The sequence below is a fragment of the Salvelinus alpinus genome, chromosome 3, assembly GCF_045679555.1.
Source record: "Salvelinus alpinus chromosome 3, SLU_Salpinus.1, whole genome shotgun sequence".
Classification (NCBI taxonomy): Eukaryota; Metazoa; Chordata; class Actinopteri; order Salmoniformes; family Salmonidae; genus Salvelinus; species Salvelinus alpinus.
Genome location: NC_092088.1, coordinates 24,909,276 through 24,922,468, shown reverse-complemented (window position 1 = coordinate 24,922,468; position 13,193 = coordinate 24,909,276). Strand labels below are relative to the sequence as shown.

Here is a 13,193-nt window from a genome sequence, read left to right as displayed (position 1 = left end):
TCGAACGTGCAACCATTGACACCAAAGGCAAATGTTTACGCCCTTCCACCATCCCCAACACCTAAAAAAAATTCAACCTACTTGTAGGTAACAGGGCTCACTGCCTAGTGGCCAGTTTCCACGTCATCTCCCGATGTCCTCAGACATGGATGGACGTTGAATACTGACTTGTATCACGGGTGACCTGGCTGGTGTGTTCAGAGCGGGAAGGGGGGTCAGTCGGAGGTGTTTTATTCGAAGCGACATCTGAAAGGCCGATTTCATCCGTGTGTGTGATCTAATCTGTTAGGCGTGTGAGAAAGGGTCTGCCGGGTGCTTAGGAGTGCTTATGGCGGTCGCCTCCCTAATGCTCTGATGCAGAGTGGTCATTTTTCTGCACACACACAGACACAAACGCACGAACACACATGCAAACGTATGCAGCCACGCACATTCAGACACACAGATGTTGCTCCCATTCCATAGCTTTCCTATCAAACAGTCACACACTTTGGTTCCTTCTCTTAACCTATGGAACTCCTTCAAAGAGTCGGGTGTTTCCTTAGCCCACCTCCCTCCCTGTTCTCTCCCAGTTCTCCTACAATCTTCTCTCCATCTCCCTGTCCCATCTTTTTCCTCCTCCACTCTCCCCCCTATCTTCTCCCCATTTCCCCCATTCCCTGTTTCTCATCGTCCCCTCTTTCTTTTCCTCCTCTCTCCTCCCCAGCAGGAAGCAGTAGTGTTGGGGCTCTAGGCACATTCACACATCAGCCACTTGAAAGGCAGCCATATTGTTCCCCCCTCCATCTATAAAGGCTCAGATAGCACTTTATGGAAGCAGCTCTACGATGGTGTTTACTGTTAGAGGGGAACAGGCAGCTCGCCTCCATGTTTTTAACACCGCCAGTTCATTTTTTGAAGTATGGTGCTCCAAACGCCAGCGATTTGCTTGTAATGGAAGCATACGCTGTCCAACATGTTCTTAACAAAGTCTCCTGAAAATCGGATCGTTAAGCTGGGTTGCTCTCGCTCTGTGTGTGTGCGTGTGCGTGTGTGTGTGTGTGTGTGTGTGTGTGTGTGTGTGTGTGTGTGTGTGTGTGTGTGTGTGTGTGTACTGTATATGTGTATGCGTCTATGATTCAGAGGGCCATAATGGAAAAGGCCATGCTTCACAGAATCCTCCTGTAAAAACACACAAAACTAAGCACACACACACACACACACACACACACACACACACACACACACACACACACACACACACACACACACACACACACACACACACACACACACACACACACACACACACACACACACACACACACACACACACACACACACACACACAATTATGGCCGGGTTGCCTTCCCAAAACAATCGGCGTCTCTGCCTGCGAAACGCTTTGGCATCATCGCTGCTTGGGAAGTTCTGAACCATCAGAGCTGCACTGCAGCCAAACCCACATCAAAGACAGCCGCTGTACGGCGCTTTACAACTAGCCACTCACACACACATACACACATGCACACACGCACAGACACACATAAACATGCACTCACTTATGCAAATACATGCACTACACACACGCACACAGTCTTGCGCAGCTAACCTTGTGGGGACATACAATTTGGTCTCTTTCAAAACCCTACTTCCTTAACCCCTAACCCTAACCTTAACCCAAAAACCTAACCCTAACCCTAACCCTAGCTCTAAAACGAACTCTTATCCGAATTCTAACCCTATTCTAACCTTAACCCTAAACCCCCTAGAAATAGCATTTGACCTTGTGGGGACCAAAAAATTGTCTCCAGTTGGTGAAATTTTTGTTTGTTTACTATTCTTGTGGGGACTTCTGGTCTCCACAAGTATAGTTAAATACGTCCACGTCACGCACGCACGCACGCACGCACGCACGCACGCACGCACGCACGCACGCACGCACGCACGCACGCACGCACGCGCACGCACGCACGCACGCACGCACGCACGCACACACACACACACACACACACACACACACACACACACACACACACACACGCACGCACACACGCGCGCACACACACACACACACACACACACAGAGAAACCCTGGGAGCCAGCAATCTCCTTGGCCCGTCTGCTCCCTCCACCGCCGCTACTGTAAATATTCCAATATATGTTTACACAGCATTTTCAAAACCCAAGAGAAAAAAACGGAGAAAATGTAAGACTATGTTTCATATTTCTGCAGACAGGGGAACCCTCAGACTCCATTAGCTGTCTCCCCAAGTCTAAGTTGCCTTTTTCTCTCTCTCCTCTTCTTCCCCTATTTCCAAGGAATGTTTTGGAGGCGCATTCCTACTAACGAAAGGGTGCCGGGGAATGAAGCGGCAGACCACCTAAACACTGGGTTCTGGGGCTAGTGCTGGGGCTAGGGCTGGAGCTCCCCTCTCCTTCTCTCCTCTATCCTCCTCTCCCTCTACAGTCTCAGTAGTGTTAATAAGGACTGTGCACTGAGGATACAGTACCAGGAACCGTTTCCAAGAACTGATGTCACAGTCGATTTAAAAGGTCCAATGCAGTCGTTTTTATTTCAATATCAAATCATTTCTGGCTAAAAATTAAGTACCTTACTTTAACTTCTTTATGATAGGGGGCAGCATTTTCACTTTTGGATGAATTGCGTGCCCATAGTGAACTGCCTCCTACTCTGTCCCAGATGCTAATATATGCATATTATTATTACTATTGGATATAAAACACTCTGAAGTTTCTAAAGCTGTTTGAATGATGTCTGTGAGTATAACAGAACTCATATGGCAGGCAAAAACCTGAGAAAAAATCCAAACAGGAAGTGAGAATTCTGAGACTGGTCAATGTTCAACTCATCGCCTATTCAATTCCCTGTAAGATATGGATCTGTTTGCACTTCCTACGCCTTCCACTAGATGTCAACAGTCTGTAGAACGTGGAATGAAGCCTCTAGTGTGATGTGGGGCCGGATGGGAGGTGTTTCAGTCATTGGTCTGGCAGAATGCCAGTTCCTGGTCATGGGCGTTCCAAACGATATCGTCTTGCATTCCATAACTTCTAGAGACACAAAGGAATTCTCCGGTTGGAACGTTATTGGATAGTTATGATAACAACATCCTGAAGATTGATTCTTTACTTAGTTTGACCAGTTTATTCGACCTGTTATATAACTTTTTGAAGTTTTTCGTCCGAGTTTGGACATGTGCACTAAACATGCTAGCAAAAGTAGCTACTTAGACATAAGTAATAGACATTATCGAACAAAACAACGATTTATTGTGGAACTAAGATTCCTGGGAGTGCATTCTGATGAAGATGATCAAAGGTAAGGGAATATTTATGTTGTAATTTCGTATTTCTGTTGACTCCAACATGGCGGAGAAATGTTGTTATTTTTGAGCGCCGTCTCAGAGTATTGCATGGTGTGCTTTTTACGTAAAGTTTTTTTGAAATCTGACACAGCGGTTGCATTAAGAACAAGTGTATCTTTAATTCTATGTAAAACATGTATCTTTCATCAAAGTTTATGATGAGTATTTCTGTTATTTGACGTGGCTCTCTGCAATTTCTCCGGATATTTTGGAGGCATTTCTGAACATGGCGCCGATGTACATTGAGATTTGTGGATATAAATATGCACATTATCGAACAAAACATAAATGTATTGTGTAACATGATGTCCTATGAGTGTCATCTGATGAAGATCATCAAAGGTTAGTGATTAATTTTATCTCTATTTCTGCTTTTTGTGACTCTATCTTTTGCTGGGAAAATGGCTGTGTTTTTCTGTGGCTATGTACTGAGCTAACATAATCGTTTGGTGTGCTTTCTCCGTAAATCCTTTTGGAAATCAGACATGTTGGCTGGATTCACAACATGTGTAGCTTTAATTTGGTGTCTTTCATGTGTGATTTCATGAAAGATTGATTTTTATAGTAATATATTTGAATATGGCGCGCTACATTTTTTCTGGCTTTTGGCCAAGTGGGACGCTACCGTCCCACATATCCCAGAGAAGTTAATAGATGAAAATGGGCAAAAGTAGCTTTTTAGCAAAAAACTATTTCTCAAGCAAGAATTTTGCTAGGACTGTCTAGGAGTGGTCTGAATTGGGAGGGGGAAACTGAAAACTATGCAAAGCTATACAAACCCGCTGATTAGAAGGTCCTGTGAAGATTGTATTTTCAACCAGCAGCTAAAAAATAAAAACACTTTTACATTGTTAGTTTCATCAGCTGTTGTACAATGTGATATAAAACACAGGAAAACATTACTTTTGACTGCACTGGGCCTTTAATTAATCTCTTGTGGACAGTCTACATAAACGGTACCGTAGACCTGTCATGATACAACTGTATTCGTGAGATTATGAGCAGCATTAGTTCAGGTGCTTTGGACAAATCATAATTTCGCAGGTGTTAGCATCTTTCGAATATAGGAAGGGGAGGGGACATTTGGCCCATAGACTTTCCCGTAACTTGCAAAGAGAGAGGGTGCAGCTGTTCATTGCGGTTCCGAGCCTCGTTCTCTCTCTTCTCTTAACATGTATGGACTTCATCGAGCATCTGACCAATTACGTGAGACATTAGTTCCGGTTTAACCCAGATTACCGTCAATTTAGAGGTGGAACTCTGCCGTTAGGGCCAAGGGGTCACTGGCTCTGATTGTTGCCGGGGAAAGTCCTTGTCCTCGGGGCAGGCGGCTGTAAAACGGCTGAGTCACCGTCCTATTCTCACCCCGTGGAAAGGCAGACGGACGTAAGACGAGAATGAGTAATGAGGTGAGAAATATGTTTTCAAACCTTGTGAAAGAGTGAGACAATAGCTAGATGAGTGTGAGAAGACTGAAGCTATGTTTCCATGAACTTGTCCAGGGATTATTTTTTTAAACATTTAGAACGCTTGCATGGAAAATAGATACGACAACTGTCGCTACAGTGTCTTTTTATAGAACTGTCATTTGCCGATAAAAACAGCTGGACGTAATGATGTCACAAAATGTATTATTTTTTAAAATTAAAACGAAGTGGTTGAAGTGTTTCCATGATCCATTTTGGCAAATTGCGCATGAATACATTGGCGAAAGCCTGTATGCCCTACTACCTACAGTATCTGTTTCATCTCAGGTAGCCCGCAAAAGCCAGCATGGATAGAATTCAAGAATTTACTAATATTTGCCATATTCTTTTATTCTTTTGGTATTTTTATCCTTTTTTCTCCCCAATTGGTAGTTACAGTCTTATCACATCGCTGTAACTCCCGTACGGACTTGGGAGAGGCGAAGGTCGAGAGCCGTGCGTCCCCCGAAACACAACCCCGCCAAGCCACACTGCTTCTTGACACAATGCCCACTTAACCCGGAAGCGCCCGGCCCGCCACAAGAGTCGCTAGAGTGCGATGGGACAAGGACATCCCGGCCGGCCAAACCCTCCCCTAGCCCGGACAGCGCTGGGCCAATTGTGCGTCGCCTCATGGGTCTCCCGGTCGCGGCTGGCTGCGACACAGCCCGGTATTGAACCAGGATCTGTAGTAACGCAGCTAGCACTGCGATGCAGTGCCTTAGACCGCTGCGGCACTCGTCGCACACTCGTCGACACTCGTCTGACGAAGAGATAAACATTTTGTCGATCTTTAGAACATTTCTCATATAGCTGCCATTTTATTACACACGTTGTTTGTTTGTTGCGTCATTGCTTTTGTTGAGTAAACCTGGGTCAATGGAAACCTGACTAATGAAACAATATTGAGACGTAAGTGAGACGCCAATAAAAGTTAACATCTGTGAGGTCATGGGATGACCGTCAAATAAGAGGTGGGTGCACAAGAGTGAGACAAACTTTCTCAGCTCCTCCATCCACCTCTCTTCCGACCCTTCGCCTTCACCTCTAACTTAACCCCTCCTTTTTCTCTCTCCACTCCCCCCCCCCCCCCCCCGCCCATCTGAGAACAATTACACGGGCCTTCTCCTCTGAATAAATTAGGCTAATCAAGGGCCTTTCTCCCTGACATCCGTTCCTTAAATTCCCTGCACCACCCGTCCGTCGCGCTATCGGCTCCTCCAACCGCATCTCTTCCTTCCTGCACTGTCTGCCCCCTCACTTATGTAAAACACACACATACCCTCACTCACTGCACTAAGCCCTGCTAGATCCACCTCTGGGAGAATACAAGATGGGTAATATGGATGGCCGTAGAAGACTGGGTGTCTGCACATAGTTCTAGTGTTTCAGGTTATTAATGATTTCCATATGGGTCGTGTAAAGAGAGAGAGAGAGAGAGAGAGAGAGAGAGAGAGAGAGAGAGAGAGAGAGAGAGAGAGAGAGAGAGAGAGAGAGAGAGAGAGAGAGAGAGAGAGAGAGAGAGAGAGAGAATGTGTGGCTGTGTTTGTTTCAGAACTTTCTCTCACCCTCTCTTTCAGTATTTTTGTTTACAGCCTACTTTAGGAGGTTACACATCATTACCCCTCACCAAACCTATTCTCTATTCTGAGACTCGTGTCACATGACTTCACATGACAGCTTCGCTTGGCCATGGAGAATGCTGCTTGTCTCCAGGCAACCGTGGCGAAGCAAGCCGCATTATGGAGTGACTGCCCACCAAGACTACCCACATGGCACATGCAGTGTGTGTGTGTGTGTGTATGTGTGCGCACACGTGCGACACAGGAGGTTGGTGGCACCTTAATTGGGGAGAACGGGCTCGTGGTAATGATCGGAGCGGAATCAGTGGAATGGTATCAAATACATCAAACACATGGTTTTCCAGGTGTTGCCATTCCATTCCGGCCATTATTATGAGCCGTTCTCCCCTCAGCTGCCTCCACTGGCGTGCGAGATGTGAAATGCATGCAAGCGTACGTGAGTGTCCGTGCATACTTGTGTGTGTGCATGTACAGTGCGTGCACAAATGTGTGTGTGTGTGTGTGTGTGTGTGTGTGTGTGTGTGTGTGTGTGTGTGTGTGTGTGTGTGTGTGTGTGTGTGTGTGTGTGTGTGTGTGTGTGTGTGTGTGTGTGTGCGTGTGCGTGTGTGTGTGTGTGTAAAAGCCAGTCTTCTGGAGGAGGCATCCAAACATTAAAAGATAGTATGAATCATCCCAATCATCCCAGACTAACATCATAGAAGACCTACAGATCATTTAGTTAAGTGCAACGACAATGCCCCTTATCACAAAACTTTGCATAACACTAGCGAGGTCACAGTTTCAAACCCCCAGCCTTACCTGCTCAATTCAAGTGAATACATGGCTTCATATAATAGTTTGGAATTACCTTAGAAATGCCGGGGACATTTAAACTCAAACCACCCATTCATAACCCAAAGAATCTGAAAACAACTGTTCAATAGACATCTAAGTGGCACATTCTCCAACGATTGTTGGTCCGAGTCGGAATGGAGGAATGTAGCGGTCACAACACACACCTCCATGTTCAGCGAGCGAGAAAGCCTGTTGCTATGAAACCGCCCGAGCGCAATTCAAATGTATGAGCATGGTACTCTGTGGCAATGCCACCAGTCTTTTACTGGGGGGGGGAACTTAGGGAAACACATTGATGCCCACGCACTCATACTCACATGGCCATAATGTATCTTTTGAAAAAGAGAGATGAGAGAAAAAGAACCAACCGTTACATGTAAGCCAGTGGGGAGTTAGGTTGATGTGAACATTTGTGATAACATTCTACTATGCCATAGTCCTCAGCAGAGTTTCAATGCCAAGTAACAACTTGACATTAAACAGGAGCTAAAAATGTTCAACTGATTTCACAAAGCAAAACCTACGAGATCCTGCTCGTTGTCTCTAAAATTGAAATGCGACAACATCCTATTTTATGACCTTGATCTGATGATAACAACGGTGGCCATTTTGAAATCTCTCAACCATTTGAAACACCTCCTTTCTCATCACTGCCATTTGTTGCATGATCTATTTCACTGACAGAAAGATTATCCACCCATCTAGCGTGTTTTTTTCTGTTGACATTTAGAAAGTTTACCGACAATTATACTGTCATGAGGTTTTTTTTATCTAAAAGGTACTTTACTCGCATCAAAAATGGTTGGATGGAAATATGGTTTCTGAAATTGTGACAGAAACCAAGTTAATTCCCTTGAAGCAGAGACAATGAGGTGAATTGCTCTTCACTCACATCAGCATTGAAGGACATCTAATAATCATGCTTAGAGTGATCAAATCCACCGGTCTCCATGTAAACAGGTGAGAGGCATTATAAAAGCTGCCATGGTTTTGTTTTGAAATCCGGGAGAAAATAATTAGTGTGAAATTACATCGAACGCGCGGGCGCAAATAACAGGCAATTAACTCAAAACAGTGACGCGTCGAACCTGCTGGCGACTGGCGAATTATCATAATAATTCACTTACTGTTATTTATAATCTGTATGAGATTAGGAGGGATTACTGGTCAGGTTAAAACCGAATTAGCGAATTAACATCCTTTCTCCAGAACCTGATTCAGAGCCAGGTCAGATTCCTCAAGGTGGCCAGGGGCCTTATTCACAAAGCGTCTCAGAGTAGGAGTGCTGATCTAGGATCAGTTTGGCCTTTTAGATCACAATGAATACGATTATATGGACAGTGGGGACCTGATCTTAGATCAGCACTATTACTCTGAGCAGCTTTGTGTTAGAAAGCAACAGTAGGTGGTGATCTAGCAGTGTATCTAACTGTTTAAAGCAGGTATAAATGAAAAGGACTCTGAACACAAACGACCGAAGAATAAAACAGAGAGGAAGGGCAGGAGAGGGACAAGGACAAATAAAAAAAAATGAAAGAAAGGGACTTACTTCTTTTGTTGGAACTCTTTCCTGTCTGCTGACCCCAGACTCTGTGAAAGAGAGAGAAAACAGAGAAACATTTGAGCACCATAGACCAGTCCTAAAAAGGATACCTAGTGGGGTCAGCAGTCAAGATGGATTCCTCTGCAGAATTTCCCCATTAGATTCAAAGAAAAGTCCTCACTGCAAAACGCAAACTCCAACCAAGTGCAATTCTGTAATCCCAAACTGTGTCAATGAAGTGTAATTCGAAGACAGAGCATACAAACACACACAGATCACTGTGTAAATAGGTTTATATGGTTAACACCCTTGACAAGCCTTGAGGCTGAAACATTCGAACGAGTGACCTTTTGGTTAGCGGCCCAGCGGTAAGCTACCAGCCGTCCCATATGTAAGCATGTCATTCAGGTAGTTTGGTTTGTTCTTTTACTTCGAAATGCAGCTGGATTAAGATATTTGGCATTTTGTTTTCGAAAATGTCAAAGAGTCGAACAGATACATCATAGTCCCTCAGTCGAGCACCGGATTCCCTTTTTATTGTAAGATGCGCTGAAGCGCGTTTGGGTATACATTTTCCAGATACATCATAGCGTCATGAACTTAAGGAGACTAACGACTTCAAATGCACCTCATTATGGGAAATGCTACCAGGCCAGTGCAAGCTCATTAATGACAGGGTGATTGACAGACATTTGAGCAAATGGGGACGCAAATAACAGCGACATGTGAAGCTCTCGCCCTTTCTACGATGCGAAGATCCCGGAGGAGTGGTACTCAGTGCAAACGAAGCCTACAGCCAAGTTCATTGACCTGGAGTAAGAAGATGATGTCCCCAGATACTGATCCGAGGTCCCTTTTGTGTCCCGAACCTAGATCAATGTCTAGCGCAAATTGCACAGTAGAAGCCATAAGAGCTTCCAAATGTTCACTGACAGAGAAGCTAACACACTGACATGGGTTTTCAATAACAGTCCAAAAATAGTCCTAATTCCCCTCACGTCGTTTAATCTCTCTCACAACAGGGGACATATAAAAAAAATAAACACACACACACACACACACACACACACACACACACACACACACACACACACACACACACACACACACACACACACACACACACACACACACACACACACACACACACACACACACACACACACACACACACACACACACACACACACACACACACACACACACACGGCAGCCCCCCTACTGTCCACAGCTCCAGGAGAACTCTGGGAGACATAGGCAGAGGGAGGCAGACAGACACAGCTTGTCCATAACTAGCTCCAGGCTGAGACACTTTTAGAAGACACCAGCGCAATCACCTTTTTGCATTTTGCACTTTGATTTTTTTTAAATGTATGCTGAGGTATATCTGTCTTCACACCATAGGGGGTATCACCCCAGGCCTCTGCACCCCCAGAGGGGTAAGAGGAGCATCTGGACCCACACAATGGGTGGGATAAGAAGGCCCTGTCAATCACTGTTACAATATAATTTATTAGACCGCAATGGAATGCATTATGCAACGGGTGGGTCTAATCCTGAATGCTGATTGGTTAAAACCTCATTCCAGCCAGTGTCTATTCCACAGGTTGCCACCGGCTAAATCTATGACGTTAAAATGCCTATTGACTCTGTTCCATCTGTCTGCGCAATCCACTGTCTCATCAGCCCAGCCAGGCAATTTATAAACTTGATCTCCACTATAAAAAGCATCTAGACATTATCTCACATTTCTTTTAGACTAACTTTTCGTTTTCAACAGCTGAGAATTGTATAAACCTTGCTCTTTGTCTCTCCGACATTTGCAACATTGTTTCAATATTCAAATTCAATCTCCTGCTGTCCTATAGTAATGACCGAGTTGGGCAGGCAGGCAGCATTTCTCAGCCAGTCAAAATCATGAATCAGCTGCCATCATTTTTATAGATATATACAAACAAATGCCAATTGAAAAAAGGTTAAATGAAAGGCAGCTAATTTGCAGTCTTTCCAGCTTCAGTTTGAAGTGATTGTGTTACTGTGTCGTTGGCTCCTCTAAACAACAGTGTCCTGACGAGTGAGCACATTTTCTATGCCAGGCGAAATTGCGCCTCATTAGCTGATTGCTATGGATGTATCCAAATAAATGTCACTAGAAAACAGCTAAAATAAATGCAAATCCAGCTACTTTGCTGTTATTCAGGCTGCATTTTGACGTGACTGTAAGTTAGCCGTTGTTGGCTAGCTAGCAAGCAAGGGATAAGAACATTGCCAACCAGTATGGAAATGGAACATTTAGAACGAACGACTGGGTCACGTCTCTAGCAACGCTAGATTTGTGTCGGGACTATATCTTGTGGAAGGATGAAATAGTATGAATAAATTAATCAAAACAAAGATTATGTAAATATGTCAACCATTTTTTGAATATGTTGGTAACCCGTTGTATAAAAGTGATAATGCATTCGAAGACGGTGTTTGGAGGATATATTAGCCGGCCCTCGACTTCCTCTCGGGTCTAACAACACCCGTGACAATATATCCTCCAAACACTTGGGCATTATCATTTCAATATAATACAATAGAATTATAATGCAATAGAAGCTCTTGGATGTGGGGAGACATTATCTTTCACTCTGCTGTTGGTACATTCGTTAGTATTGATTGCAAATTATAGATTTCTGTCAGACCGTGTATGATAAATAGTAAAACGCAATAGCACATTTTATATCTATTTTGTGTGGTAAAGAGTGTGTGGTCAAAAAGTGTGAAGGGCATTCCCCTTTCTGACCGAGGCCGCACATCTGCGCGCGCGCGCGTGCGTGCGTCTGTGTGTGTGTGTTCCAACTTCTGAGTCTGCCACAGTGACATTTTGACCATTGAGAGACCACTGAGTCTTTTTATGGAGCTTTTCATCCCAGTGCCTACGCAGTAGGGCGAAGTCCCCCATGCAATCATTATGACCTTATCCACCCCCACCACCCCCTCACTCCTTGTCAGTACACCCAGCCAGGACATCTCTGCGGAGAGCAGGTGGAAACCCATGGTCCTGGAGAGTTAGTGGGGTTAAATGTAAATGTTTGTAAATTGTACTTACGAAATGTAAGTGTACTTGAAATGTGTATACATGTACGTATTTACCTCTACTACACATCGGACTGCAGAGGGTTGGAGCATGGGCTTGCAACACCAGAGTTTCGGGTTCAATTCCCGCATTTGTCACATACAGTGCCTTCAGAAAGTATTCACACCTTTCCACATTTTGTTGTGTTACAAGGTGGGATTAACATTGATATAATTGTAATGTTTTCTCAACGACCTACACAAAATACTCTGTAATGTCCAAAGTGGAAGAAAAATTCGAACATTTATAAAAAATTTAAAAAGAAAGAAAACTAAAACACGAATATATCTTGATTACATAAGTATTCAACCCCCTGAGTCAATACATGTTAGAATCTCCTTTGGCAGGTAGCGGAGGGCGGCAGGTAGCCTAGCGGTTAGAGCATTGGGACAGTAACCGAAGGTTTGCTTGTTTGAATCTCTGAGCCGGCAAGGTGGGAAAATCTGCCGTTCTACCCTTGAGCAAGGCAGTTATCCCCCACAACACCTGCTCCCCGGGTGCCGGTGATGTGGAAGTCGATTAAGGCAGCCTGATTTTGAGCGGTTTGGTTAAATGCAGAAGACATTTCAGTTGAATGCATTCAGTTGTGCAACTGACTAGCTATCCCCTTTACCTTCTAAGAGCTTTGCAAACCTGGATTGTACAATATTTGCACATTATTCTTAAAATAATTACTCAAGCTCTGTCAAGTTGGTTGTTGATTATTGCTAGACAGCCATTTTCAAGTCTTGCTAAGTATTTTCAAGCCGATTTAAGTCAAATCTGTAACTAGGCCACATTCAATGTTGTCTTGGTAAGCAACTCCAGTGTATATTTGGCTTGTGTTTTAGGTTATTCTCCTGCTGCAAGTTCAATTTGTCTCCCAGTGTCTGTTGGAAAGTAGACTGAACCAAGATTTATTCTAGGATTTTGCCTGTCCTTAGCTCTATTCTGTTTCTTTTTATCCTAAAAACCTCACTAGTGCTTACTGATGACAAGCATACCGATACCATGATGCAGCCACCACCATCCAAAAGTGTTGGATTTGCCCCAAAACATAACGCACATAACGCACATTCAGCACATGAAGTTAATTTCTTTGCCACAGTTTTTGCAGTTTTACTTTAGTGCCTTATTGCAAACAGAATGCGTGTTTTGTAATATTTTTTGTTGTGAAGTAGCTACAATGTTGTTGATCCATCCTCAGTTTTTATGTCACCATTGGCATCATGGTGATATCCCTGAACGGTTTCCTTCCTGTCCGGCAACTGAGTTAGGAAGGATACCTGTATCTTTGTA

General features: G+C 44.1%; 1 protein-coding gene across 4 annotated transcripts in view; it reads right to left on the bottom strand.

Annotated features, from left to right (window-relative positions):
- Window positions 1–13,193, bottom strand: part of ankfn1b (ankyrin repeat and fibronectin type III domain containing 1b) — a 295,078-nt gene that overhangs the window by 87,722 nt on the left and 194,163 nt on the right. For all 4 annotated transcript variants that reach the window (XM_071392239.1, XM_071392238.1, XM_071392237.1 and 1 more), the window contains one exon: window positions 8,801–8,841. In XM_071392239.1, coding sequence (XP_071248340.1) covers window positions 8,801–8,841 — 41 coding nt within the window. The remainder of the gene's footprint in view (window positions 1–8,800; window positions 8,842–13,193) is intronic.